The sequence below is a fragment of the Balaenoptera musculus genome, chromosome 2, assembly GCF_009873245.2.
Source record: "Balaenoptera musculus isolate JJ_BM4_2016_0621 chromosome 2, mBalMus1.pri.v3, whole genome shotgun sequence".
In the NCBI taxonomy this organism is placed as follows: Eukaryota; Metazoa; Chordata; class Mammalia; order Artiodactyla; family Balaenopteridae; genus Balaenoptera; species Balaenoptera musculus.
Window position 1 is genome coordinate 60,549,870 of NC_045786.1, and position 25,587 is coordinate 60,575,456.

General features: G+C 59.1%; 1 protein-coding gene across 2 annotated transcripts; it reads left to right on the forward strand.

Annotated features, from left to right (window-relative positions):
• Window positions 1–941: 941 nt before the first annotated feature.
• SEMA7A (semaphorin 7A (John Milton Hagen blood group)) lies at window positions 942–25,323 on the forward strand. 2 transcript variants are annotated; one of them, XM_036844161.1, is made up of 14 exons: window positions 942–1,158; window positions 15,282–15,433; window positions 15,951–15,992; window positions 16,334–16,429; window positions 16,644–16,728; window positions 16,879–16,989; window positions 17,657–17,796; window positions 18,428–18,612; window positions 19,525–19,633; window positions 19,718–19,916; window positions 22,551–22,678; window positions 22,882–23,036; window positions 23,236–23,297; window positions 23,620–25,323. In XM_036844161.1, the coding sequence occupies exons 1-14, from the start codon at window positions 990–992 to the stop codon at window positions 23,979–23,981; spliced, it is 1,995 nt and encodes a 664-aa protein (XP_036700056.1). In that variant the 5' UTR covers window positions 942–989; the 3' UTR covers window positions 23,982–25,323. The 2 variants fall into 2 exon arrangements, with proteins under 2 accessions (XP_036700056.1, XP_036700057.1); XM_036844162.1 differs by having other exon boundaries at window positions 16,337–16,429.
• The last annotated feature ends 264 nt before the right edge of the window (window positions 25,324–25,587 follow it).

Sequence of the window (25,587 nt, forward strand, 5' to 3'; positions counted from 1 at the left end):
CCTTCACAAAGGGCAGACACATGGCTCTGAAAAGATGAGCTGACGGCAGAGCTTCCTGGGGCTGTTCAGATGACTGCAGAGGGACTGGGCCGGACCCTGCCGGGGGTCACCACCAGGTCATCAAGTTGCCTGCACAGCTGAGCCCTATGCATCTTGTGGGCAGAGATCCCTTAAAGCTGGTCTGATTCTGCCTCCCCAACAGTGAGTCCTGGGCATGCAGGATGCTCCCCTCTCTTTCTACTTGGGGAAGGGGCCTTCTTAATTATATCCCCCTCCACTCACATGGAAATGAGTTTGGATTTTCTGAGCATACACCAGCTGGCTGGGGGGGAGGCAGCCCAGAAGGCTGCTGCTGGCTGGGGAAGGGAGGAGAAAGGAGGGGAGGGAGCCAGGCCAAGATGAAAATTCCGTGTTCTCACAGCAGAGCAAGGATGGGGCTCTGAGTGCTCCCCACAGGTTATTGACCCTCTGCCTGAAACCCACGCCCCCTCCTTAGGGAAAAGCGTCTTGCTCCTGCTTATAGGCTCAGAGGAGCTGTTATCCACTCAGGCCAGTCCATCCTCTGAGCATTACAGCCTTCAGGGTCCAAACACTTAACTGACCATTAGCGAGGTTGTGCCCTCAGGAGAGGTCCTCCCTGACTTCTAGGCCAATCCCTTTATGGGGTGGGGGGAGTGAATCTAAGGCCCTGAGAGGGGACAGGACCTGGAGCCGATCACAGAAGACCACAAGTCTGTCTTGCTTCCCGCCCACCCGGGTTCTCCCCGTGGAGTTGCCCAGGAAGAGGTGGTGAAGGTTCCCCGGGCGGCGGTCACTGCGCCCCCGTTGGCCAGCCGGGAGGCGAGAAAGGCTGCGAGGGGCGGGGGAGGGGCGGGGGAGGGGCGGAGTGGGGTCAGGCGTTTGACTCCGCCTCCTCGCGCTTGATTCTGCCTGCTGTCGGGCGCTGGCTCAGTCTCTGCTGCTCTCCGCTGTCGCTCCCGGGCCTCGGGATGACACCGCCTCCGCCCGGATGCGCCTCCCTCGGCGCCCCGCGCGCCCGCGTTCCCACTCCGCTGGCTCGGTCCGGGCTCCCGCTGCGGCTGCTGCTGCTGCTCTGGACGGCCGCCGCCTCCCAAGGCCACCCGAAGAACGGACCCCGCATCTCCGCTGTCTGGAAAGGTAGTGGCGCCGCGCGAGCGGCGGGGCGCGGGATCCGATGCCGCGCGGCGCGGGTGCGGAGTGTGCGGCACCGGAGGGAGTGCGTGCGCGCGGCTCTGCGGGTCCTGGGCTGTCCCCGCGGGTAGCGTGTGGGTCTGGGTGAGTGTGTGAATGTGCGCGCTGCTGCACTGGAGCAGGCTGTAACGCTGCGGCGAGAGAGCCGCGGGGGCTGGAGACCCGGCTAAGTCACTCCAAGTCCGCCCGCAGCCGGGAGCCGCAGCGCCCGGGCGCAGGGGGGAGGGAGAGGGCCCCTCTCTCCGCCCCGAGGCGCTCCTGGTCCTCCAGCGGCGGGGCCTCTGTGCGGGATCCTTTCTCCCGCCGGGACCCCCACCCAGCTCCTCTCTTCCTGAGCTGCGGGCTCCGCTGTCGCGCGGGGCGCAGGCTGGGCCGGCAAGGGGGGCGCGGACCCTTTGCCGCCGCCGCCGCCGCGCTCCGGCTGCGGGAACAAAGACCCCGCTGCCTGCCCCCCGCCCCCGCCCCGGCCCCGAGCGCAGACCGGGTAAAGGGGGTGGGCACCCGGTGGTGAGCCGGGACGTGGTGCGGTGCGGAGGCTTCAGGCACCGGGGCGCTGCCTCTGCAGTGCCGGGACAGGCCTCTCCCTCCTTGTCCGCACGTGGCAGTTGTCACCAGGAATCGGCGCCAGCGTGGGGGGCAGTGCCCGTTGGGTGGGGCGCGGCCATTGGGACCCCCAGGCAGAGGATCTGGGGAAGGGCTGCAGCTTTTAGGCCCTGGTGGTTATGTGAACTTGGGGGACCGGAGTCTCCCCCAGGGGCGCCTCAGTTTAGACCACTGTACGATGGGTCAGAAAGCCTGCTGGGTGGGTTTTGAGGTTTTTCTGCCGCGAGGGGCTGAGCTCCCCTCCCCTGCAATGCATACATATGCTTCCCCACCTCCAGGCTGACTGGGCTCTGTCCCCAAATTTGGCGGCGCTGGGCCCCCCTGTGGTGGTGGTGGCCTTGCAGTGGGGGGTGGGGGGGTCTGGCCCCTCCGGGAGCCCTTTGATGCCTGAGGCGGTTTGCAGGGATTGCCAGAGCCTGAGCATTATCTGGGGCAGGTATTCTTAGCAGAGAGAGGAAAAAAAAAAAAACCGCTCAAAAAGCGAGTGGCCCGAACTGCGGCTGCAGTGGAGGGAATGTGACTTGCCCAAGGTCACTCTGCATTGTGTGAGCTCACAGTGCAGTCAGGGGGCTCTGATCTGGCACAGGACCAGTGCTTGTTCTGGGTTAGGAAGTGGAGAAAGATTTAGGCAATTTTTTGGCCATGAAGAGGGTACTCTGGGGGCCAGCTCTGCTACCCAGCCAGAGGTATTCCTGGTGGAAGTGGAGCAGGGCATCTGGACCTCTGGCCATCTATCTACTCATGGTGGACACCTACACACCCCTCAGTCATATCAGCTCCAGTCTGAGCTTCCTCTGCCTTCCCAGCACCTTTGCCTTGCCTCAGTTCCCTTAGCCGTCTTGGGCAGCACGGCATTTGTGCACTCTGAAGCGGATGAATGGCCACATCTGAGTGTTCTGGAATCTCCCTCTGCGCCAAACCTTTGCATTGGGCTCTGCTTGTCCACATCCCCTGTCTTCCCAAGATACCCTTCCACACACATACTTAATGCACACCCACCTCTTAGCACCTAATGCTGCCTCCCCATCTCGGGCACTTAGTCCCCACCCTGAGGCTATTTAAAACTGCTTTCTGTCCTCTTACCCACTTTCCAAAGTGCTCTCTCCCCTGCACACAGTTCACTATTGTAGTCACACTGGCCGTGCCTTCTGTTTGGTAATGCACTATTGACCCCCACTGGGGTGTGCCAGCCCCTCACCTATCTTGTCCAAGGGCAGTCTGTGGTCTTCTTCACCAGTGCCAGGCACCCTACTGGCCAGACAGACCCTGCCATCCACCTGTCCCCCAGGACCACCAGCTGGTAAAGGTATGCCTAGCTGACAGCTGCCTCCTAGTTCCTGTGGAGTGACACATGGCAGTCGGACAGGAATGGGCTTGGGCGGGGCAAACGAAGGAGTAGGGTGAGAAGAGGACCCTTGCTGTAGGCCTAGGTCCCTGTATACCAGTGGGTTGAGGGAATGGGGATGGTGGCCTCCAGGAACGACTAGATCAAGGATAATGGTGGTTCTGGAGCTGCTTCTCCATGAGGCCTAGACAGGGCTTTTAGTTATAAGACAGGACAGGTGTGGGGACTGGAATGGGTATGGAGGGATCGTCTCCATCATTTATTTTCTGCTGCTTGGACCTATAAGATCTAGGGAAAGATTAGATAAGAGAGTTCTGGGAGGGTCCCAGCCTGCCCTTCTCAGGGAGGTTGATGCCTCTCTAGCCTGATGAAGGCCTGGCCCAGAGCAGCTCTGGACAGGGAGAGGGATGTGCTAGTACTGACCTGCCAGGTACCCTTGAGCTCTGTACCTGTTTCTGACCCTCAGAGCCTGCCAGGGCTCTGGAGGTTGTCCCCCCAGGGCTGTCACTGACACATGGGTCAGTCAAGGATGTGACTTTGTGGGCCTGACCTCCCTGCAGCAGGGACTGGAGGGGAGTGGTTTGCAGGTAAGGGCAGGAGGTTGGCATGCTTGTGTAAGCTGTATACCCCTCTCCCATTCCATCCCTGGTTGGAGGAGATGGAGAAGCCCGGGAAGGCCCTGACCTCCAAGGTCAGAGGTGAGCCAGCTTGTCCACAGCAAGAAACAGAGCCCAGTCTCCACTTATCCAGCTGGTTCTGGCCTCACCCTTGTCCAGTTAAACAACAGGACGTTATTGATGACTTGGTGGCTGCTGGGAGAGCCATTATGGGGCCGCTCCCCAGGGCAGGGGGTTGTTGTCACCTCCTCTAGGGGATGAGGTCACAGCTGGGACTCTCCAAGCATCACCATTTCCAGTGGAAATCCTTGCCCCCTTGGGAGCTTAGATGTATTCATCACCTTCAAGGTGAACTCCCCCTGCAGCACAGGGTGGCAGGGTGGGGGAGCAGTTCCCAGGAGGAGGGGGGGTTTCTAAGCTGGGAGAGATGGGAGAGATGCTTGGTGATGTCACCAGGAGTTTCCTGCCAAGCTCTGTGGCCCCTCTGTCCTGAATAGTGAAGATTCTAAGAGCAGGCTGGGGTGAGGTAGATGCTGGCACAGGCCCAAGATGACCACGGTGTGGAGGAAAGAGATGGGAAGTTGGAAGCCTGGTTCTGGACCCAGCTCTGCTGATTTTCTGTGTGACTCTGGGCAAGTGCTTGCCTTTTCCTGAACCTCAGTTTCCTCAAATTTCCAAAGCAGGTACAGGGAGGAGCTTATACTTATCAGAGCACTAATCCCTTGCCTCTCTGGAGTAGGTGGAGGCTGCAGTGGTCTGTTCAAACCCTAGCAGTGAGGAGTAATTGAAAGCTGGGAAGTCGGGGAAATCTTTTAGTTTCATGTTCTTGCCTTTCTTTTTCTCTTATAAGCGAAGGCTGATTGATCAGTTGGAGGAAATGGCTCATTCGGATTGTGACCTCAAGGGTGGGCATAGTAATTCAGCATTTTTGACATTTATCATTTGCTGGGGCCAACCTTGTGCTGGTCCTGGGCTTGGGGAACCAGAGATGAGAAACTAGATGTGTCCATAGGCTTCTCCGTGTAGATGGGGAGACAGACAGGCAGGTCAACCTGCAGTTACAGTGAAATGTGTCAGGGCCTGTAACAGAGGCAGCTGTGGGGGTCTAGGAGGTACCTAACCCAGTCTGCACAGTCAGAGAAGGCTTCCTGGAAGAGGTGATAAGTCAGGATGGCAAGAGGAATAGGAGCCAGCTTGGGGAGGAGAGGGACAGGAGGAAGTACCCTGGTGTGACAGGATTTCAGACCCCAGAACTTGCAACTAGGACCAAGGAGAGGAAAGGAGGTGTGTGGGGGTCCCCAAGAGGGAGACATTGAGTCAGCCTGGGCCTGGGGGCTCCAGGAGGGTTTCATACAGGAAGGGATATCTGAGCTATGCCACCTGACCTTCCACAGCCAGCGCAGCAGTAGGAAGGAAGGACCATGGCAGGCAGGGAAGACCTCCCCAGTGTCACAGCTCCCTGATGGAAATCTGGGGCTGGGTCCAGGGACACCAGGGCTTTCCGCCTGACTCCTGACCGCAGGAGTTCTCCAGGTGAGGAGGCCCAGTCCTCAGCAGAGACTCTCCATGGGGTGAGGAGCTCCCCCAGCATCAGCCGGGCCCTGCCGGTGTGGGAGGGGCAGATGGCCTTCCTCTGCCTAGCTTCCCCTTCCAGGAACCTTCACCTCAGCAGGGGTGGTTCACTACCCAGGCTGGGCACTTGGGAGAAGCAGGGAGAGCTGGACACTCTTCTTGGAGGAGGGCCAGGCCAGGGCCCCTAATGTGCAGGTGGGAAGCTGAGGCTCAGCCTAGGGGGTGGGGCGCAGCAGCCTACAGGGGGCAGTGGTAGGAGTGGGTGGCTTTGGAGTTGACAGCTCAGCCCTCACCTGATGTCCTACCCTCCACCCCCAGTCCCATTTCAACCACTGCAGGGCTGTCTAGCTATGTCACAAGAGACTGACCACGCTTCCTCTGCTCTGGTTGACAGCTCTGGGGCCAGAAAGCTTCCCCTTTTCTCGGTTTCCTTTTTTGGCAAGGCCTGGCTGCCCTTCCTCTCTTGCGGGGGCGGGGTTGGGGGGAGGTAGGGGGGAGGAAGGGGTCCTCCTAGAGCAGGGACTGTGGCCCCTTGTTTGGCACCCCCATCAGAGAACATGGACTTCTCCCTTCCCTAGCCAGCCCAGGCAGTGAGGGACCGTTTGATCCATCTCTTTCTTGCCCCCTATGGTCTAATCAGCCTCCAGGCCTCTTATTCCACCCCCACCCCCACCTTGGCCTGGGCCCTGCTGTGTCTTCAGGACTGTGCCCTGGCCTCCTCGAGGCCCTTGCATCCCTCTGGGTCACTGTGCTGAGCATGCCTGCTGGAGCACACAGCCCACCTGATCTACAGTTCTTCCCTCACATTCCCCAGCTCCCCATGCTTTCCTGCCTCAAGGCCATTGCCCTGCAGGTCGTTGCCCTACCGGTCATCCCTCCATGTACCCAACTCACCCTCCTCCTCCTTTCTGCCAGTTCTATCTCACTTCCTCCAAGGAACCTTGTTGGATGACTGTAACTCACACAGCCTGATGTCAGAAAACAAATGTCAGAGATCAGCTGGGCCAACATTCCACAGATGGGGAAACTGAGCTCTGAGATGACAGGGACTGGCCCAACATCACCCAGTGAGACAGGCAGAGCTGGGACCAGGCTGTGTCTTCTGCCCGAGCCTGTCCTGGCCTTAGCTTTTGGCCTCCCTCCACTTGTCTGTCTGTCTTCATGCTCTGTCCCCAGGCTTATGGCTCCCCGAGCCCATTTCCTCCTCAGCCAGTTCAGCTGAGCCCTGACTCTCCCTGCCCCGGTGCTGTCTGCTCCCGGGAGCCCCAGCAGCCATGACCGTCCTCCCTTCAGGACCTTAAATGTGGGCCAGCTCCATGCACTCTTCTGGTCTTTTCCTCAGGGCGGCTGGGCCTCAGGTCTCGGGGGCAGGTTGATCTGTGTCACGGCCTGGGCTAATCTGGGTTTAACCGTCACAGCAGCCTGGGATTAGGCTGATGCTGTCGTGCCTCCTGCACCCCCTTCTTCCAATCAGGGGCTGGGGCTCTGAGCCAACACACCCCTGGGGGCAGCCCTCACGATGGAGGGCAGCCAGTCCCTGCCCCGTGCCTAGGTCTGTGTTCAGCTCCTCTGGGGGAGGGAAGAGGAGAAGCCCTGGGTTTGCCCTTGGGGCGCATGCTGGTGCCTAGAGAGGTGGGCCTGCCGCCTGTGACGAGAGAGGGCACGTGGGGAGGTCAGGAGCTTCGCGCAGCCAAGGATTGTGACAGGAAGTGAGAGCAGAAGGGTCAGTGTGGGGCGGTGCCACCAGGGAGGACTTCCTGGGGAGGGGGGCAGAGCCAGGCTAGAGGGAGAGGCAGGGACGTGGGGTGGGGCAGAACGCGGCACAAGTTGCTGCTCGTGTTCTTTGTCTTCTGGGCCCAGGGCTCTGGGCCAGGCTGGTGAGGGAGGAAGGTCACTGTGGTAAGCTCGGCACCCTAACAGTGGCCCAGGAACCTGTTCTAAGGTGTCTCCGCGTCTGACACGGGGGTTTGGCCTACCCCAGGCCTGCTCCTCCTTACGCTCTGAGCTGCCCCCACTTGCCCAGTCCTGGCCGTGGCTTGGCCCAGGGACCATGGAGTAGGAGGAAGGCTGGCCTTCACCTTCAGGATCCCACAATCCAGGTGAAATTCCACCAAAACTGTGTGATCTGAGAGAAGTGTGTGCCAGATGGTGTATAGCACAAGGTCAGAGGGAGGACGGAGCTGTGAGGGCTGGAGCAGTCTGGAACACTCCGTGAAGCCAGGGGGATTGAGGCTAGATCTTCAAGGACAGGTAAGGCCACGTGCCTAGAGAGAAGGGGAAAGGGCAGTCAGGGGAAGGGAAAGCACAAGCAAAAGGGTAGAAGCGGGACTCAGCCATGGCAGAGGTGAGCAGAGACGGGTGGGCCTTGACTGCCAGGTAGAGGAGTCGGGCCCTGCTGGGACAGGCAGTTGGGACCCATGGTGGGTTCTTGAGCTGAGGAGCCAGGGGGGTAGAAGCGAGTGTTTTTTGCCAGTGCAGGTTGGGTGGGAACCTGGCTGGTCGGATAGTAAAGAAGGATCTCACCATATCCTCCCTTCTCTATAGCCTGCCCCAGATTGCACAGCACTTCTATTCTGGGCAGACACCATGGGATACTTGTACGCTGGTCAGCACTCAGTGCCGCACTACACCCCCAGATCCCTAGTCCCCTCCCCGCCTCAGGCCTGCACACCCACGCTTACTTACACACACTGTCTTTCGGGCATCGTGGATGAAGGTCAGGCATTCATTGGCCAAGCAGCCTCTGACCAGGCTCCACCCTCTCTGGGCCTCAGTCTCCTCATTTGTATGGGAGAGGCTGGCCTAGAAGCTTCCAAGGGCTCATCTATGGAGCACAGTGTTATAAACACAGATTCCAGAGTCAGTCTGCCTGAGTGTCAACCTCCACACCACCACTTAGCTGTGTGATCTTGGGCAAGTTACTCAACTTCTCTGTGTCCGGCTGCCCTCATCTGTAAAATGGGCATAATAAGAGAAGCCACCGTATAAGAGTTCAGTGATGATTGAACGAGTTAATACACCTGACACTCAGAGAAGTGCCCGGCACATAGTAAATGCTATGGAACGGTTAGGTCGGGGTGGGGGTGGGGATATCATCGCTGTCAGTATCATCCTCCTCCTTTGGCATCTCTGATTTCTGCTGAAATGCAGCCCTGGCAGCCCGGCCCCTGCTAGCTCTCCCTAACTGCCTATGTTGGCTGACTGCCCTTGCTCTCTGACCCCTCCCTCCTTCCCCACTGGCCCAGGCTAAGGCTGAGCTAAGGAACCTTCTGTTTCTCAACAGTCTTCCTGTCCTGCCTGTGTCCTTCTACTTGGGGTGGTTTAGCCCTCCTCTGCCCTCTCCCTGACCCCTGCCCTGGCTCTGGGCACAAGGGCAAGCCCTGCACCTCTGCCCATCCTTTCCTTTGAAGGATCCACCAGCTGACTTCTGCCTCACTCTAGGGCTTTTGGAACCTGCTGAGCTGAAGAATGGGCAGAATCCGGACGTGGCTTCCTGCCTTCCCTGGGCTTGGAGCCTCCTCCCCTCTCTGGCTGGGCCTCTGTGCCAGCCTTCCCTCCCTGAGCCCCCGAATCTGTTTCAGCTCGGCCCCGCCCCCAGGACACACTCAGCTTTCTCTCCACACTGCTTCTTACCCACAAGCCTTTGCCCCAGCTGGTCTCCCGACCAGCCAAGCCTTCTGGTCCTTTGAGCACAGTGGCGCAGTGCAGAGAGCACACAGCCCTTGCTGGCGTGGAAGGCCCTTAGTTTTCCTGTCTATAAAATGGGCATGCAGATGCTGTCCTGCCTTCTTTACGGGGTGGTTGGGGGATTTGGTGAGCTAGTTGGTGGAAGCCAACGAAGATATGGTTTCTTCTGCTGCCTCCATCTTTAAGAAGCCGTCTCTGACTTATCCAGTACTCACAACCCCACGCTTTCCCCAAACGCCCCCGAACTTAACCCTGATTGTTTTGCTCCAAGAGTCATGGTGGGTCATAAAACCTAGACCTTAGCCCCTCCAGTCCACGGAGGAGGAAGCTAAACTCAGGAAAGCCCAGCTCTTGGTCACAGTCACAGCCAACCAGCCACTTGGCTGAGAGAGGGAGCACAAAGCTTTTTAGAACCAGGGCTGAGCCCACACCTGAGATATGCTCCCTTCCCACCCATGGCTGACCTTGGTGGGTGGGAAGATGCTCCCCCTCAGCCCAGCGCACAGCTCACTGTTCCCATGGCTGATAAAGAGAGACACACCTCCCACACCCCCATGAGCTAAGTACCGCCTCAAGGACCCGCCACCTGCCCCAGCACACCGGCTCTGCCCGTCAGGCAGCTGTGTCTGGAGCCTTGCCCTGCTGAGTGTCGCCAGCACCCCAACAGCAAGCACAGCCCTTCCTTAGCACAGGCCCGTGCCACCCCGGAAACTGGGCTTCTGGATATGAGGAGCGGCTGCTCGTGCCCTCATGCCTGGCCGTACTGCGAGAGGCAACATCGATGAAACATTTGTTCCTTTGCCCCCCCCCCCCCCAGTGAAAGGTTTCCGTCCACTGATCTGACACACGCAGAGTTCCACAGTTAGTCATTCCTTTGAGTTTAAGGCTTTGATTGCTAAAGGCTCCTGGAGATCAGAGTCCTACCTGGAAGATTGGTGGGTGGTTGATTCCCTTCAGTTATCAGGTCAGTGACTTATCCCCTGGCCTGCAAGAAAGCATAGGGTGGAGAGCAGGAGATGACACAGGGAAGTAGAGAGAAGGTGATGTACAGCTTTTTGAAGATCAGGAGGCTCTCAAGGAAGTCCCGGCTGTGGTCCTGGTCTGGAGCCGGGTGATGGGCACCAGAAACCCTGAGCTGCTGCCTCGCTCAGCTTCTGTCCCCCTTGTTCTTTTTTTTTTGGCTGCACCGTGTGGCTTGCAGGATCTCAGTTCCCCGACCAGGGATTGAACCCGGGCCACGGCAGTGAAAGCCTGGAATCCTAACCACCAGGCTACCAGGGAACTCCCCCTGTCTCCCTTGTTCTGTGCCTTGGGCCAGTGGCACGGTCTCTCTGGCCTCCGTGCCTCCCTCAGCTTAGTGACTATTCCCTTCCCTTCCACCTTGACCTGTGGGGTTCCAAAGGGTGGTGAGGCTGCAGGCTAATTCCTGGGGCCCCGCACGGGCCTTCCCTCTTCTTCCTCTGGCGAGGCTGTGAGGGGGCACTGGTGATTCAGGTGGGGCACGACTGTGGGAGGAGACTCCTGCCTGATGTGGTTGGGCCTCCAGTCTGAGGCTGGCCTGGCTCCTGCCCCATGCCCGGGCCTCCCTGGCTGCCTGACTCAGGCACTCCCTGCTGGGCGCCGCATTCCTGCCCTTCTCAGAGCCCGCCTCACAAGAGAAAAACAAATGCAGTATGCTAACACATATATATGGAATCTAAGGAAAAAAAAAAGGTCATGAAGAACCTAGTGGCAAGACGGGAATAAAGACACAGACCTACTAGAGAATGGACTTGAGGATATGGGGAGGGGGAGGGGTAAGATGTGACAGGGTGAGAGGGTGGCACGGACATATATACACTACCAAACGTAAAATAGACAGCTAGTGGGAAGCAGCCGCATAGCACAGGGAGATCAGCTCGGTGCTTTGTGCCCACCTAGAGGGGTGGGATAGGGAGGGTGGGAGGGAGGGAGACGCAAGAGGGAAGAGATATGGGAACATATGTATATGCATAACTGATTCACCTTGTTATAAAGCAGAAACTAACACACCCTTGTAAAGCAATTATACTCCAATAAAGATGTAAAAAAAAAAAAAAGGGCTCCTTGAGGTTAGCATTCAAGGCCCGTCAGGTCACTGGGTCAGCTTGGAAGGCTGTCCCTGCCCAGAGCAGACTATGGGGCCCGTCCCTTGTTGCTCCCTTCACAGATGACGACACTGCCCCCCATCCTAGCCACCACTCCACCCTCCCCATGAGCAGCCCTCTTTCACAAGTAATGAGGATATGGGGTTGGCGGGGACCAGATGGGGACAGCACCCAGAGTGGATGAGGAGGAATGATGCCCCACCAGGCAGGCCTGCTTTAGGAAAACCCACTCCACAGAAGTTCACACTTGTCCCAGCCAGTCGGTTGCTGGGATTGTGCTGGGAGGGTGGGGGGCACGAGAGGAAGGTCTGATTCGTTCCAACAGGATCAGAGCCCCATGGATGGCCTGGCTGGGGGCCTGTGATAGGGGAGGACAGCCCCTCACACCCAGCCATCTTCTTGACCCTCATTTCTGGCGGGCCTGGGGCTGGGCCTTGTTGGTCCTGCCACTGTGAGGAAGGTGGGGGGCTTCGGGGGCCATGGAGTCTAGCTGGGTACGGGGCAGCCTGATTGTGCCCTTTCTTGGTCCAGAAGGAGCCAGGATTGGCTCAGAATCACATGGGGGTGGGGTGGAAGCTTGTGCCTGGCCCGCCCCTGGGGCCATGCCCACCCCTTGTGTCCCTAGCCCCCTCCCCTGCCTGAACCCCTGGTTATTCTGGGAGCTTTTAGCTCCCACTTAGTCAGCCACTAATGCGTCAGGCCGGGGAGTGAGGGGGGAGACACGGTGCCAGACGGTGCTCCTTTTAGACATCCAGGATGGGAAGCAGAGGGGGCTGGTCAGGCAGGGGGACCTGGGGGGTGATGCTGGAGGAGAGGAGGCTTTCTGGATCCTGGCCCTGCTCATAGATAGGAGAGGGCAGCTCCGCAGACTGACAGGCAGTGGGTTGGTGTATCCTTGGGCCGCTGCGGCTCCCTTCCCCCATCACACTCGGGGCTTCAGCCTGCCTTCCTGATTCTTCTCTCATTAGGTCTCTGTACCCACCGTACGGTCAGCTTCCCCAGCTTCCCCACCATTGCTCAGGCTGTTTCCACTGCCCAGAATTCTCTTCCTGCCTGTTTCTGACCCATCTTGCTTTGGTCCGCCTTCCCCATCCTTTTGGATTCCTAAGGAAGCAAAAAGACGCATTTAGGGATGCGGCACTTGCTCCCTTGGCTGGGCCTCTTTAGGAGCAGCCCCCAGCCTTGCTCAGCCTCTGCGTGGGTGGAGCCTTGAATGCCACCACCTCCCCTCTTGGTGCCAAGGGGCCACAGATCCTGGCCGCGAAGGCTTGGTTCTGCCTTCACTTCCAGGCAGCCCTCCTGCCCCTGAGCCCCCAGCCCCGGGCTCCTGTGACCTGAACAAAGCTTCCTTTCATGTATTCATTGAGCTGCTGCCGCTCTGACACTTCCCCTGCACAATCAGGCCCTTTGAGGGCCTGAGGCAGTACGGGAGCCGGGCTGGGGCTGGGGTAGAGAACGGGCCAAGGCCTTGTCCTGGGGCCGAGCTGGTGCCATCTCCCCCACGCACATCACCAGGCACAGAGCCGGGAGGGGCAGGTTCTTCGGGGTCGAGGGAGGCAATGCTCCTGGGCTCCTGTTTGTTCTTCTGCAAAATGAGGTGAGCAGTCCCTTCCTCCCTCCAAATCCTGACCCTGGCAGCCACAGCCAGGATTTGAGGGGAACAGGGCTCAGACTTGCAGATCTGTGCAGGGCTGTCCTGGTCGGGCAGCCCCCCATGCTGCACCCGGCAGCAGGCAGCCCTCACCCTCCCTTTGTGTTCTCAGCAACACTCTGTGAGCCGCCCTGGAGTCTGTACCCACACAGTTTTGCCTGAGTGGTACGGAGGCTTGCTTTGGTATGGATGGCTGTTTCACCCCTCCAGCTGGATTCCACGGTAGGGCCGGGCCTCCCCCTCAGGCCTTGCTCTCCGGGGCCAGGCTGAGTCTCTCCCATCAGACTAGACTTCCCAGGGCAGGACTGCATCTCCTCCTCACTTTGACGGCCCGGTGACCCCAGACAAGGGCTCCCTCAGGGCCCCTTCATGTACCCCTTTCTCCACCACTAGAGCTGTGCATTGGCTGTGCGGGCCCCTCTTCTGAGGCCTGGGGTTGTGGCCTTGATGTGAGCCGAGGTGACTGTTTGGAGGTGGCCAGCATGACCTGAGCCGTGGGGCTCCTCCCCTGTGGCCTCTGGAGGGCTTCGGATCTCAGGCCCCAGCCCAACATCTTCAGACACAGACATATAGCTTTTCCCAGCCGCCTGGCTGTCTGGGGGAGTAGGTGGGGAGCTGGGGCTACAGACTGTCTAGATTCCGGGCTAGGCTGTGGGGACAGTGGCCGCTGCTCAGGCTGCGGGTGAAAGGGGAGCTGGAGCCATGGAGCTGAGTCAGGAAGGCCTTGTGTCTGTCCCCAGCACTCTAATTTTATCCCAGCTGGTGGGGAGGGGGAGCCTGGGGCCGGAGACCTGCCAGCCCTGCCCGAGCCTTGGCCAGCACCACACCCCTACCACCCAGCAGGAAGTGGGCTCTCAGCTCCCACCTTGCGCAGACTTGGGGTCCTGGGAGGCCTGACATCCTAAGCTGTCAGGCTATTTGCGGAGCACCGGAGGAGACCCAGGTGAACCCGAGGGCAGTGAGCTCAGCACTTCTCTGTGGCCTGCGGTGCTGGCATCTCCCTGAACGTACCTGAGAACAATTACTCAGTCTGGATGAGCCAGTCTCTCCTGCCTCCTAGTGTGACCTTGGGCTAGAGTATCCCTGAAGGCCCTCAGTTTCTGCCTCTGTACAGTGAGCTGGGCCACAGCTGAGGTGGAGAGTAAGAATAGCCCACTTGCAGGGATGACTTGGCCATGCGGGGATGTATCTTAAGGAAAGGGAATGAAGGTGGGGGTCGCATGGTAGGTAGTGCTCTTCGTCCCTGCTGAATGCAGCATCAGTAGGAATGGCTCAAGTGGCACCAAGGGGAATTGGGGGCAAACTCAAGGACATGGCAATTCTGTTCTCTCTGGGCTTGGAGGGTGTCCTGCTGGGATGTCACTGCTAAGGTGGCTGCCCCTGAGTTTGCTGCAGCTGAGTAAACAGTGGTCAGGCTGAGGACCCAGGCTGGTCCGAGGTAGGAAGATGGTTGATTGCTGGGGGCACAGCCACAGGCTGCCCCACTCCTGTAATTTAGCCCTGCAACCAGGACAACCTCAGCAATGTCACCGGAGATGAGACATCTTCTCCCCGGAGGCAGTGGCTGCAGACAGTTTCTTTTTTGGGCAAAATTGTCCCGGTCAACCCTTCTACTTAAAGGCCCAGGCTGTGCTCTGTGAAGGGCCCCCTGTCCCAGAGTTGCTGGGGAGGGAGGGCTGATCTTTCCCCCCGGGGTGAGCTGGGATCTCTGTGAAACCAGGCCAGGGCAGGCCAGGATGCAGAGTCCAGCTTGGGGGCAGGAGCTCTGGTTCCTGGCCTGCTACTGACCATGTGAGCTTGGGCTGCCCCTCTCTGGACCTTTGTTTTTCCATCTGTAAAATGGGAGAGAGTGGACATTAAGATTCCTTTCCAGCTCTGATCTATACTGACCTGCTCACTAAGGGGATGGAGTGGGCTGGGAAGGGTCAGAGAGGGCTTCCTGAAGGAGGGGATAGGGTTCTGAGCAAAGTGATTCCTGGGAACCTGAACTGTACGTGGGGTTCTTAGAGGCCTTGCTACCTGCAGGGGGTGGAGGTGGCTGCTTGCTCTGGCCTAGATAGCAGAGAGCCTCAGAGCAGAATTGGGGGCCCTGGTCCCTCCTGCCCAAGCCCAGCCCCTTAGGAACAGCAGTGTGTGTGTGTGTGTGTGTGTGTGTGTGTGTGTGTGTGTGTGTGTGTGGTGGTGGGGGGGGGTCTGTTCTCCCCAGGGGTCCCTAAATTCTGCCCCCACTCTGAGGTCACACATATTGTAGGGTAGGGGTCATGGCTTTGGGGTGAGGACATCTGGTTGCTGGACCCCGCCAGAGGACCCCTGTCTTCTCCCGCTCACGGCTCTGAGTCCAGGCATCGCCCTAGCCAGATCCAAGCACTGGTTGCTCGGGGGATGCCGGTATGCATGGGGGGGGGCGGGCCAGGATCTTCCAGCCCAGGGTCCAGCCTCAACGTTTCTGCCAATTGTCTCTTCCTTAGGCCATGCAGGGCAGGACCATGTGGACTTTGGCCCGGCCGAGCCGCACACGGTGCTTCTCCACGAGCCGGGCAGCTCCTCCGTGTGGGTGGGTGGACGCAGCAAGGTCTATGTCTTCGACTTCTCCAAGGACAGGAATGCCTCCATGCGCACAGTGAGCCTGGACCCCTCTCCCGACCCCCTTTTCTCTTCCCCCTTCCCCATTTTCTTATCTCCCCTCTGGCCTTGGAGAGGAGCCTCAGGGAATCCGGGGGAACTGGCATTTCTTCCAGAACTGGTCAACCCCCTATTACATCCCATAAATGGTCCCTGGGGGAGGCTCCCTGAGGGTGGTCCCAACTGGCGTGGGTGTTGGGGCAGTGTGGAGAGAAGCGCGGAGCTAACACGCCTGGCTGGGCGGGTAGCGCTGACTGCGGAGGCCTAGCAGGAAGCTGGGCTCCAGAACCCCATGGCCCCTGTCTTCTGAGATCTCTGGGCTGGCTCATGAGCTCTGGGCTTTGGCTCCGGGTATCAGGCTGAGCAGCCTGTGTGATGTTGGGTAAATCACTCCTCCTCTCAGAGCCCTAGTTACTCATCTGTCAAATGAGCCTATCCTGAGGATGCATGGAAAGCACTTACGGGGGCATCTGGCCCCTGGCAGAGTGGACTGATGCTCCCCCTGTTCCCCCCAGGTGAACATTGGCTCCACGAAGGGGTCCTGCCGGGACAAGCAGGTGAGTGGGGGAGAGGGGGTGCAGAGGGGAGGCTGGGCCCCTTCGAGAGGTTCCTGAGAGTCTGAGGAAGGAGGCCTGGCCCTGTCTTGGGAGCCCCAGTCTGGGAGGAGAGAAGTAGCCCTGCCCCAGGGTTCCCAGTCTGAGGGGGAGACACTCCTTCCCTGAGGCCCTTCCTCTGTTCTTGGAGGGGTTGGAGTCAGCTGCACCCGCTCTGGGCCCTCCTTAGAGGCTGCCTTCTGTGCTCAGACTTCTGATGCCTTCTTCCCCAAGACCGAGGGTCCCAGTGCTAGGCCTGCCAGGGCCTCCCACCAACCAACCTCTCTCCTTCCCCTTCTCCCGAGCAGGGCTGTGAGAACTACATCACGCTCCTGGAGAAGCAGGGTGAGGGGCTGCTGGTCTGCGGCACCAATGCCCGGCGCCCCAGCTGCTGGACCCTGGTGAGAAGGCCCCTCCCCGTGCGCCTGGTCAGCTCACCCTTGTCTGGGTGGGCTTCTGCTCCCCATGGTGGGAAGGAGGTGGGGGGACTCTGGGGCTGGCCTCACCTTGTACAGAGTTCCTGGGAGGATGGGGACCCTGGCTGGGCAGCTGGCACCCATGGGAGGCAGTGACCGTGGGGTCACATGGCAGTCTGACCCCCTTGGTCTCCCCCAGGTGAATGACACTGCAGAGTTGCTTGGTGAGAGGAGAGGCTATGCCCCCTTCAGCCCGGATGAGAACTCCCTGGTTCTGTTTGACGGTAGGGCTGTGGCTGGCGCAGGAGGCTTCCCAGAGGGCTGCTGCCCTGGGCTGGGGGAGGGTGGTCAGCTCTGTGCCTGGTGACCCAGGCCCGGGGGAGGGACTTCCAGGGCCTGTGTGCCCTTACCCGTGCCCCTCCCACTGTGCCCAGGCTCTGAGGTGTACTCCACCATCCGGAAGCAGGAATACAATGGGAAGATCCCTCGGTTCCGCCGTATCAAGGGTGAGATTGAGCTGTACACCAGTGATACTGTCATGCAAAGTGAGTCAGGCTCCAGCTGGGCTGGGCTGGGCTGGGCTGTGCTGGGCTGGGCTGGGCTGGATGAGGCGGTGTGAATGCTCAGGGCGGCAGGTGGGATCCTCATGTTTATGGGGAGGCTCCCCTAGGGCCGCTAGGGCCACAGGCCAGTCAGGAAAGTGGGAGCTTGGTACAGCCCTGTGAAGACAGAGCTGAGGAGGTTGGCCTGGCAGGGAGCAGGGGAACAGCAGAGAGAAAGATGTGGAGGCAGGATGGGCCCAACACCCTCTGGGAACAAATCAGAGGAAACCCCAGACCCAGTGTGGAGTCCCCGGGTGCCACAGCGTATCCCTCTGCTGAGCTCACGCGGGGGCAACACCCACTCCCTCCTCGTTAGGGCTCTGCCAATTAGGCAGAGTGACATAGGGGCCCCTGGGGCTCTCCCCCCAGTCCCTAGGCCTGAAGTCATTGCTCCTGGGCCAATGACATCTTTGTAAGAGAGGGCAAAACAGGTGTGGGGTGGGAGTGCAGAGTCTCAGGCCCCTTGGGGTGTTGGACCTGTTTTTCTGAAGTTTATTCCAGGTGTGATTTGAGTCGGGTTTGTTTGTGCAGACTCAGGGGGTGGGCAGGGTGTGGGTGGGTCCTCTGAGAGGCTCCCCACCTCACACCCTTTCACTTCTGTCCCCGGTAGACCCGCAGTTCATCAAGGCCACCATTGTGCACCAAGACCAGGCCTACGATGACAAGATCTACTACTTCTTCCGAGAGGACAACCCTGACAAGAATCCCGAGGCCCCTCTCAACGTGTCCCGAGTGGCCCAGCTGTGCAGGGTGAGCAAGTGCTGAGTGGGCAAGAGTGTGTGTCTGTGCCTAAACAGGAGCGAGTGAGTGTGTGACTGCCTGTGTGCAAATGTGCAAGCGAGTCTGTATGGGATTGTGGGAGGAAGTGTGCGTGCACAGGAGGGTCCCTGCACCTGTGAGTGGGTAAAGATGGTTGGGCTCACGTGCATGTGTGATAGTGTGCAAATGTGTGTATTCGTGGAGAGTGTGCGTGAGCGTGTGCGTGAGAATGAGAGTGCATTGACGTGTGTGTGTTTCCCCTGTGTGGAGGTGCTGGGTTGTGCAGGTCTGTGTCGTGTGTGTGAGCGTGAACGTGTGAGAGTGGGCAGACGTGCGTCTGAGCCGGTGTGCTCTGTGGGGGCCTGGTACCCGCACCCTGCAGGTCCCCACTGTGAGCCCTGTGCCCTGGGTCAGCCAGGCCTGCCTCCTGGAGCCTGGCCCAAGAACCTGGCCTGAGTGGTGGGGTACCTCAGCCTCGTCCCCTCGCAGGTCCCGACCCCTTTCAGGGCCTCCCTTCCTCCTCAGAAGCCTGGGTGCTGGCATTCCCGGCAGCAGGTGCCCCGGGTGTGTGGGGCAGCCCAGGCAGGTGCTGAGGGGCCTCCTCTCCCCTCCACCCTTCCAGGGGGACCAGGGTGGCGAGAGTTCACTGTCGGTCTCCAAGTGGAACACCTTCCTGAAAGCCATGCTGGTGTGCAGTGACGCCACCAGCAACAAGAACTTCAACAGGCTGCAGGACGTCTTCCTGCTCCCTGACCCTAATGGCCAGTGGAGGGACACTAGGGTCTATGGCGTTTTCTCCAACCCCTGGTGAGTGGCCCTTGTCCTGGTGCTGGGGCTGGCATTAGTTAAGTGTCCAGTGGGGATCAGAGGGTTTGGGCCCTGCCCAAGGGATGGCTGGTGTGGCAAGAGCAGGGACCCCGGCTCAAGGGACAAGACTGTTGCTGGTCCTGGGGTGGGCGGACACACAGTGCTCAGGGGGATGTGTGTGCTGGTGTGTTTGTGAGTCTGTACACATGGGTGTGCGCGCATGCGCCGTATGCATGCTCATGGCTGCACCTGTGCCTGTGTGCCTGCCAGCTGTGTACTCAGAGCGGGTGCTGGGCCCTGGGAAAAGGCTGCTGCGGCCTCCGGGGTGCTGGGTGCCGGGTGCCGGGTGCTATCACACCCGCTCAGGCACTGCCTGCGCCTGATAATTCACACCTCTTAATCACTCTCATTGATTGAAAACAAGGCAGGCAAAAGTGTCAGGTGTGTGTGGGGAGGGGTAGGCGGCAGGGTAGGGAAGCCAAGACCCTGCTCTGGGGCTCGTGTGTGCGTGGACCCAGCAGTCTGGGAAGGGAATGGAGGTCTGGCTTCCTTGGGCATCAGCATTCCAAGGATGCACGTGTTGGGATTTCTCCTGCCCTGGGGTTGGCCTCTGAACTCAGTGATTCTGTGACAGAATACAGGTTGTGGTTTTACATTGCAACATAAAGAAATTAGGTTGCACTTCCCTCCCTCCCTCTTCCCGTCCTCCCTCCCTCCTTCCTTCAATGGTATTTGGTAATACTCAGGCACTGGCCTTGGCCCCCAGGATAGTCCCTGCCCTCATGGGGCTCAAAGGCCAGGGAGCTTGGTCGGAAGGCTGCAGTTGTACCCCATTTGGTGCTGGGCTCGCCTGGGTGAGTGGAGGTGGGTGGGTCCTGGGCATCCCACTGAGGTGGCCTGTGTGTCCCCCAGGAACTACTCTGCCGTCTGCGTGTACTCCCTCGGTGACATTGACAAGGTCTTCCGCACCTCCTCACTCAAGGGCTACCACTCAGACCTTCCCAACCCACGGCCTGGCAAGGTGAGCGGTGACACCCACCATGGCCCAGGCCCCGACCCCATCACCCAGCCACCCCACTGATCTGGACCTGTTCTCCTTGCCCAGTGCCTCCCAGACCGGCAGCCGATACCCACAGAGACCTTCCAGGTGGCCGACAGTCACCCTGAGGTGGTGCAGAGGGTGGAGCCCGTGGGGCCTCTGAAGACGCCACTGTTCCACTCTAAGTACCACTACCAGAAAGTGGTTGTCCACCGCATGCACGCCAGCAACGGGGAGACCTTCCATGTGCTTTACCTAACCACAGGTGAGGGGCTACCCGGGACCAACCCCTCCAGCACCCCCCACCTCGCCCCTGGTCTGCTTTGTAAAAATGGGTATAAAGAATAATGTAGTTAACATCTGGTTGGGAGAACTGAGTACTAAGAGCTGTCAGGAGTTAATATGTGTGGCTGTGGAAGAGTCAGGCAGTGAGAGCTTCCCAGAGGAGGTGGGGCAGAGGGGAGAGGGAAAGGCATCATAGGCTAGAAGGTGCCAGGATTCAGAGGCAGAAATGTTGTAAGTCTGAGCAAAGCTGGGTGTAGCTTTGGTCCAGCTGTCTGACTCCTGAAGATGGTAGGAAAAGACGTGGAAGTCAGGAGGAAGGACCTGGTCCAGGGTGTCCTGTGGGCCTCTGCCAGGCAGAGCGAGGAAACTGGACCCTCTCCCTGTCTTTGGGATTATGCAGATGAGAGGAAACTTTTGATGTGGGATGCAAAGAATTTAGTGAGATGTGAGGAAGGACTTCCACATGGCAGGGTCTTTGCAGGTCTTGCAGAGGACTGCCAGAGCACCTCCTCTTCCCTAGAGGGGCTCCCCTTGGGGATCAGGGTCTAGCTGACCCCGGCAGCTGAGTGGAATGTTCTGAAAGAGGCGTCTGCATCCCTGAAAGTCACTGGCCATGGAGGAGCCAGCTCTGTGCTGGCTTTATAGCAACTTCCTTGTCCCAGGCTGTGGGCAGAGATAGCTCTGGGAGCGGGCGTGGAGATCAGCGTTGGGGGACGGGAGTGCTTAAGGCCTTCCTTAAGACTGGGTGGTGGTGCCATCAGGAAGACTGTCTCCCCCAGGTGCCTGCACCTCTGGGCTTACATAGGCCAGGCCTCAGGTTTTGCCCTTAATTGTTCACACTGACCCATGTAACTTCCTGCTGTTGCTTCACCTTGGGGTGTTCTCAGGGTCATGGTGACCTTATAGGTTTTTTGGCTTCTGGGAGTCTTGGGGAGAGTAATTTCCCATTAACAGGCCTGGTTTGTGAGGCCTGAGATCCGCCTCTTCACTCCTTCATTCATCCTGGCTCCACCCACTGGCCCCTGTCCTTGCTCTGCTCCAGCAGCGGCTGGCCTAGCTGTTGTGGCCAGCCACGGGGACAACAGAGCACTGGGGTGCAGGAGGGGGTCACATGATATGGGACTGGGAGCAGGAACCAGGACAAGGCAGCCTGGGCCTGGGCTGGGGGAACTGTGGGCTCCCTTTCTGCAGACCTGAGAGCCAAGTGCACTTGAGTGATGAGGGCATTGGTCTCTGTTCTCCCTGAGGGCCATCAGAGAGATACTATTCTGGAGTCTGAAGCAGGAAGGATCGGGGCTAGATATGAAATAGAACTTTCTGAGCCCTCTGCAGAGAATGGGAGGCTCTCACGGCTGGGAGAAGCGATGGGAGGCTGTCACCACGCTGTGTGGAGGAGGTGAAGGGCAGTGTGTTTATGAAGGTAGTGACTGGGCTGGGAGCTTGTCAGGCCAGAGGCGCAAGGGGCCACATCCCAGAGCCTGCAGAGGGGCGTCCCAGACACTTAGAGGAAGGGTTCTAGGCAGGCAATCATCTGATCATCTGACTGCTTTTTTGGGGCAAGTGATACCCTGGGAAATTGGGAAGGGAGCGAAAGGGAGGTAGGCTATTCTAGAAACTGGAACAGCCTGTGAGGTGGGATTGGGAGGACCCAGGGGTCAGGATGCCCGTTAGTCCCCGACAAGTGTGAATGGAGAGAGCACTGGCCTCTGAGGCAGGCAGCCTAGTGTGTGACCTTGGGTTCCCCTATGCTGAACCTAAGGTCCTTTTCAGATCTAAGATTTCATAAAAATTAAAAAATCCCCTAAGACTACTTGCAATGTGGGATCCTGGATTGGATCCTGGAACAGATGAAGGACATTAGTGGAAAAACCCGTGAAATCCCAGTAAAGTCTGTAGTCGAGTTAATAATTATGTACCAGTGACAACTGCTCAGCTGTGACAAAGATCACAGTTATCTGAGAGGAAACATTAGGGGAAACTGGGCGAAGGGTATACGGGAACTCTTTGTACTATCTTTGTAACTTTTCTGTAAATCTGAAATTATTTCAGAATAAAAAGTTTATTTTAAAGACAACAAATCCCAAAGAGTCCAGGAAGCAGAGGGGTTTATAGAAGAAGTTGAGGGGTAGAGTTCTGACCCCTCTGGGTTCCAGTCACCAGCTGTGTGACCTTGAGCAAGTTGCTTAGCCTTTCTGAGCCTCATTTCCTTATCTTCGAAGTGGGGATGATAATACCCCCCTCCCAGCAGTGTGGAGGATTAAACGAAGTAATGCTAATGCATGTAGCTGGAGGCTTAGCAGTGCTTGGGCACGTGGGACTGCTGGTTCTGTTATCCATGCTCCAGCTTCCCCTGCGGCCTTGGGGAGCCCAGGGCCTCCTGGGATGGCCTCCCTGGCCCAGCCTTGGAAACTTCCTGCGATGCCTTTGGGCTCTTAAGACCCTCCCCAGTCATGCTGTCCTCTCCCCATCCCACCCCAGTCCTATGACCCTTGCCTGAGCCATGAATTTCCAGCCCTCCCCACCGGCATCTTTCCTGGTCATCTCAGCCCAGAGGGAGGCTGCCTGGCTCTGTGGTGGGACTCCCGCCTGCTGACCCTCTGCCTTTCACCTACAGACAAGGGCACCATCCACAAGGTGGTGGAGTCGGGGAAACGGGAACACAGCCTTGTCTTCAGCATCTTGGAGATCCAACCCTTTCGCCGTCCGGCCACAATCCAGGCCATGTCACTGGACGCTGAACGGGTGAGCCTCCCCCCGCAACCCCTGCCCTGTGGGGCTGCCCAGGGATGGCCAGGTGAGGACAGAGCTCCTCTGCGTGTGATTTGCATGTCCTTTGCAGGGTCTCTGGGCCCCAGGGTCTGCCAGGCAGCTGGACCACAGCTTAGGGGCTGAGAACTCAGTTGGGCTGGGGGCCCTGACCTGACTCAGTCCTTTTCTCTTTCCAGCGGAAACTGTATGTGAACTCCCAGTGGGAGGTGAGCCAGGTGCCCCTGGACCTGTGTGAGGTCTACAGTGGGGGCTGCCATGGCTGCCTCATGGCCCGAGACCCCTACTGCGGCTGGAACCAGGACCGCTGCGTCTCCATCTACAGCTCCCCAGAGTATGTTGGCCGGGATCCCTTGTCGCTAGGAGAGAGCGAACACAGCAGTGGGGGTTGATGGGCTACAGGAGGCGGCCCTTCTGGCCAGACCCTCTTCTGGGTGGGCACCACTGCTGATGCTGGGTGGGGAGGAGGACAGGGAAGGGGCCAGGCCCGTGGCCTCCTGTCTGCTTAGCCTCTCTCTTCCTTCCAACTCCAGGCCAGTGCTGCAGTCCATCAATCCAGCCGAGCCACACAAGGGGTGCCCCAACCCAAAGCCAGGTACCTGACCTCGCCCTCCCCCCATCCCATTAGGGTGGTACCGCCGTGCCCCGATTGCCCTGTCTGAGGGAGGCCTGGTCTGGTCCTGGGGGCTCCAGACAGATGGGGCAGGACAGTCCTGTGGAGGGAGCCCCCTCGGTGTGGGGTGGTTGTGAGAGGAGTGGGGTGAGGGCAGCAGGGGAGAGTCAAGAGGAGACTGGGCGCTGGTTTCCCCGCATTCATTTAGAAGCCTTGGCCTTGGAGACCTATCAGTGGGGGAGGACACAGCCTGCCCTGGGAGCCCTCAGCCCCTCCTCATGGCTGTCTCCCCATCCCTCCCCAGAACAAGCCCCACTGCAGAAGGTTTCCCTGGCCCAGAACTCTCGCTACTACCTGAGCTGCCCCATGGAGTCCCGCCACGCCACCTACTCGTGGCGCCACGAGAACAGTGTGGAGCAGAGCTGTGAGCCCGGCCACCAGAGCCCCAACTGCATCCTGTTCATCGAGAACCTCACGGACCTCCAGTACGGCCACTACTACTGCGAGGCCCAGGAGGGTTCCTACCTCCGTGAGGCTCAGCACTGGGAGCTACTGCGCGAGGATGGCGCCGTGACCTCGCACCTGCTGGGCCGCGCCCGCGCCCTGGCCGCCTCCCTCTGGCTGGGTGTCCTGCCCACGCTTACTCTCGGCCTGCTGGTCCATTAGGGCCTCCTGGGGCTGGGCATGCTGTGGGCTTCTGCAGCCCCAAGGCACTAGAAAAGTCTCACTCCCAGAACCGGCTGGGCCCGGGAGCGCCTTGCCCACCACTTCTTCCAGGGGGACTGCATAACCCGACGGGGGACGCCAGGCCTGGAGATGGCCAGCCGCAGGCGGCTGCTGGGCCCCGGTGGGGCAGCGGGGGGGTGTGGGCCAGAGAGTGAAGGCTCCGACTATGAAGCTGGGGCTTTGCTGACCCAAGACTTTATCTTTTGGAGACTATTTTTCAAAAACTCCTCCTCAAACTGACTAAATGCAGTGATGCTCTTGGCCTAAGAGCCTGTGGCCCAGAGACTGGGGTTTAAAAAGGGGAGTTGGGACCCCATCTCTGGACCTTTGGGCTGAGGCCTGAGTCCTTCTGGACTCTCTATACCCAAATTGCCCCCTCATCCTCCCTCCTGCCATGGCTGGGGGTGGCTAGTGTTCCCGCAGGCCCAGGGCTGCCCTCTGTGGCCCCCTCACCAGCCCTGGGTCTCACTAGGCAGCTGCCTTGCATGTTTATTGAAGGATGTTTGCTTTCCGGACGGAAGGACGGAAAAAGCTCTATTTTTATGTTAGGCTTATTTCATGTATAGCTACTTCTGACTGCATCCGTATGAAATACCAAAACTGCGTGCTGGGTTGGGGTGGGGAGGGAGGGGCTGGGGAAGGGATGGGTCACGGGCGGGGGGCTCCCAGTCTGCGGCTCCCGGGGATGGGATAAGAGTCCAGGGATGGGCGTGGGTTTGGCGAGAGTGGCATGAGCTGGCTCTGCCCTGGGAGCCCAGTCTGAAGGGGACGTCGTCCAAGCCCCTGATGTGGGGTGGTTATGGGAGGGGGTGGGATGAGGGAGACAGGGTAGAATGAAGGAGAAAACAGAGCGCTAGGTTCACCGTGTTCATTTTGAAGGAGGAGCCAGGTCCTCAGGGGGAGGTTCCGGGACTCTGCCCTTGGCATTGGGGGTTGGGGGGCGGGGGGGTGGGGGCCACCCTCCCCTCCCCTCCCCTCAGCCCCCTTCCCCAGGGGCTGTGCTTCCATGCTCCTAGCCTCCCACCTTCAGCTCAGGACATGTTATAACTTAGGCTAAACTGTGAATTCCTGTAGGGACAGCCTGGGCCAAGCTCTCCAGGTGGGCGGCTCTGCCCCCAGTCCTGTCCATGAATTTCAGCAGAGAGCTGGGCCCTTCTCTGGCTGTGTCCAGCCAGCCTGGGGCAGGGCCTGGGGCTAGTGGCTTTCCAGCTTCGGCCCCTGCATCTCTTCTCAATGCACTTTAATAATGTAACATATTACTAATAAACAAGCTATTTATTTACCTGTGTCTGCTGCTTGCCTTTAAAGCCCTTCTGGTCACGGGGTGAGGGTGAAGGGGTTCCTGTTCAAGACTCGGCACCTGCTGCCCCTGTGAGCATCACACACTCTCACTGGCCCTCTGCTTAGAGCCTTAGAGCTAAGGAAACACACAGCAGGGCTCCCAGTTAGTGAGAGGCAGGAGTGGGATCTAAACCCACAGCTCCTGAGCAGTGCTCTGCCTACCAAGCAATGACCCTGGAGCCCAGACAGCTCCTGCACCCCGCCT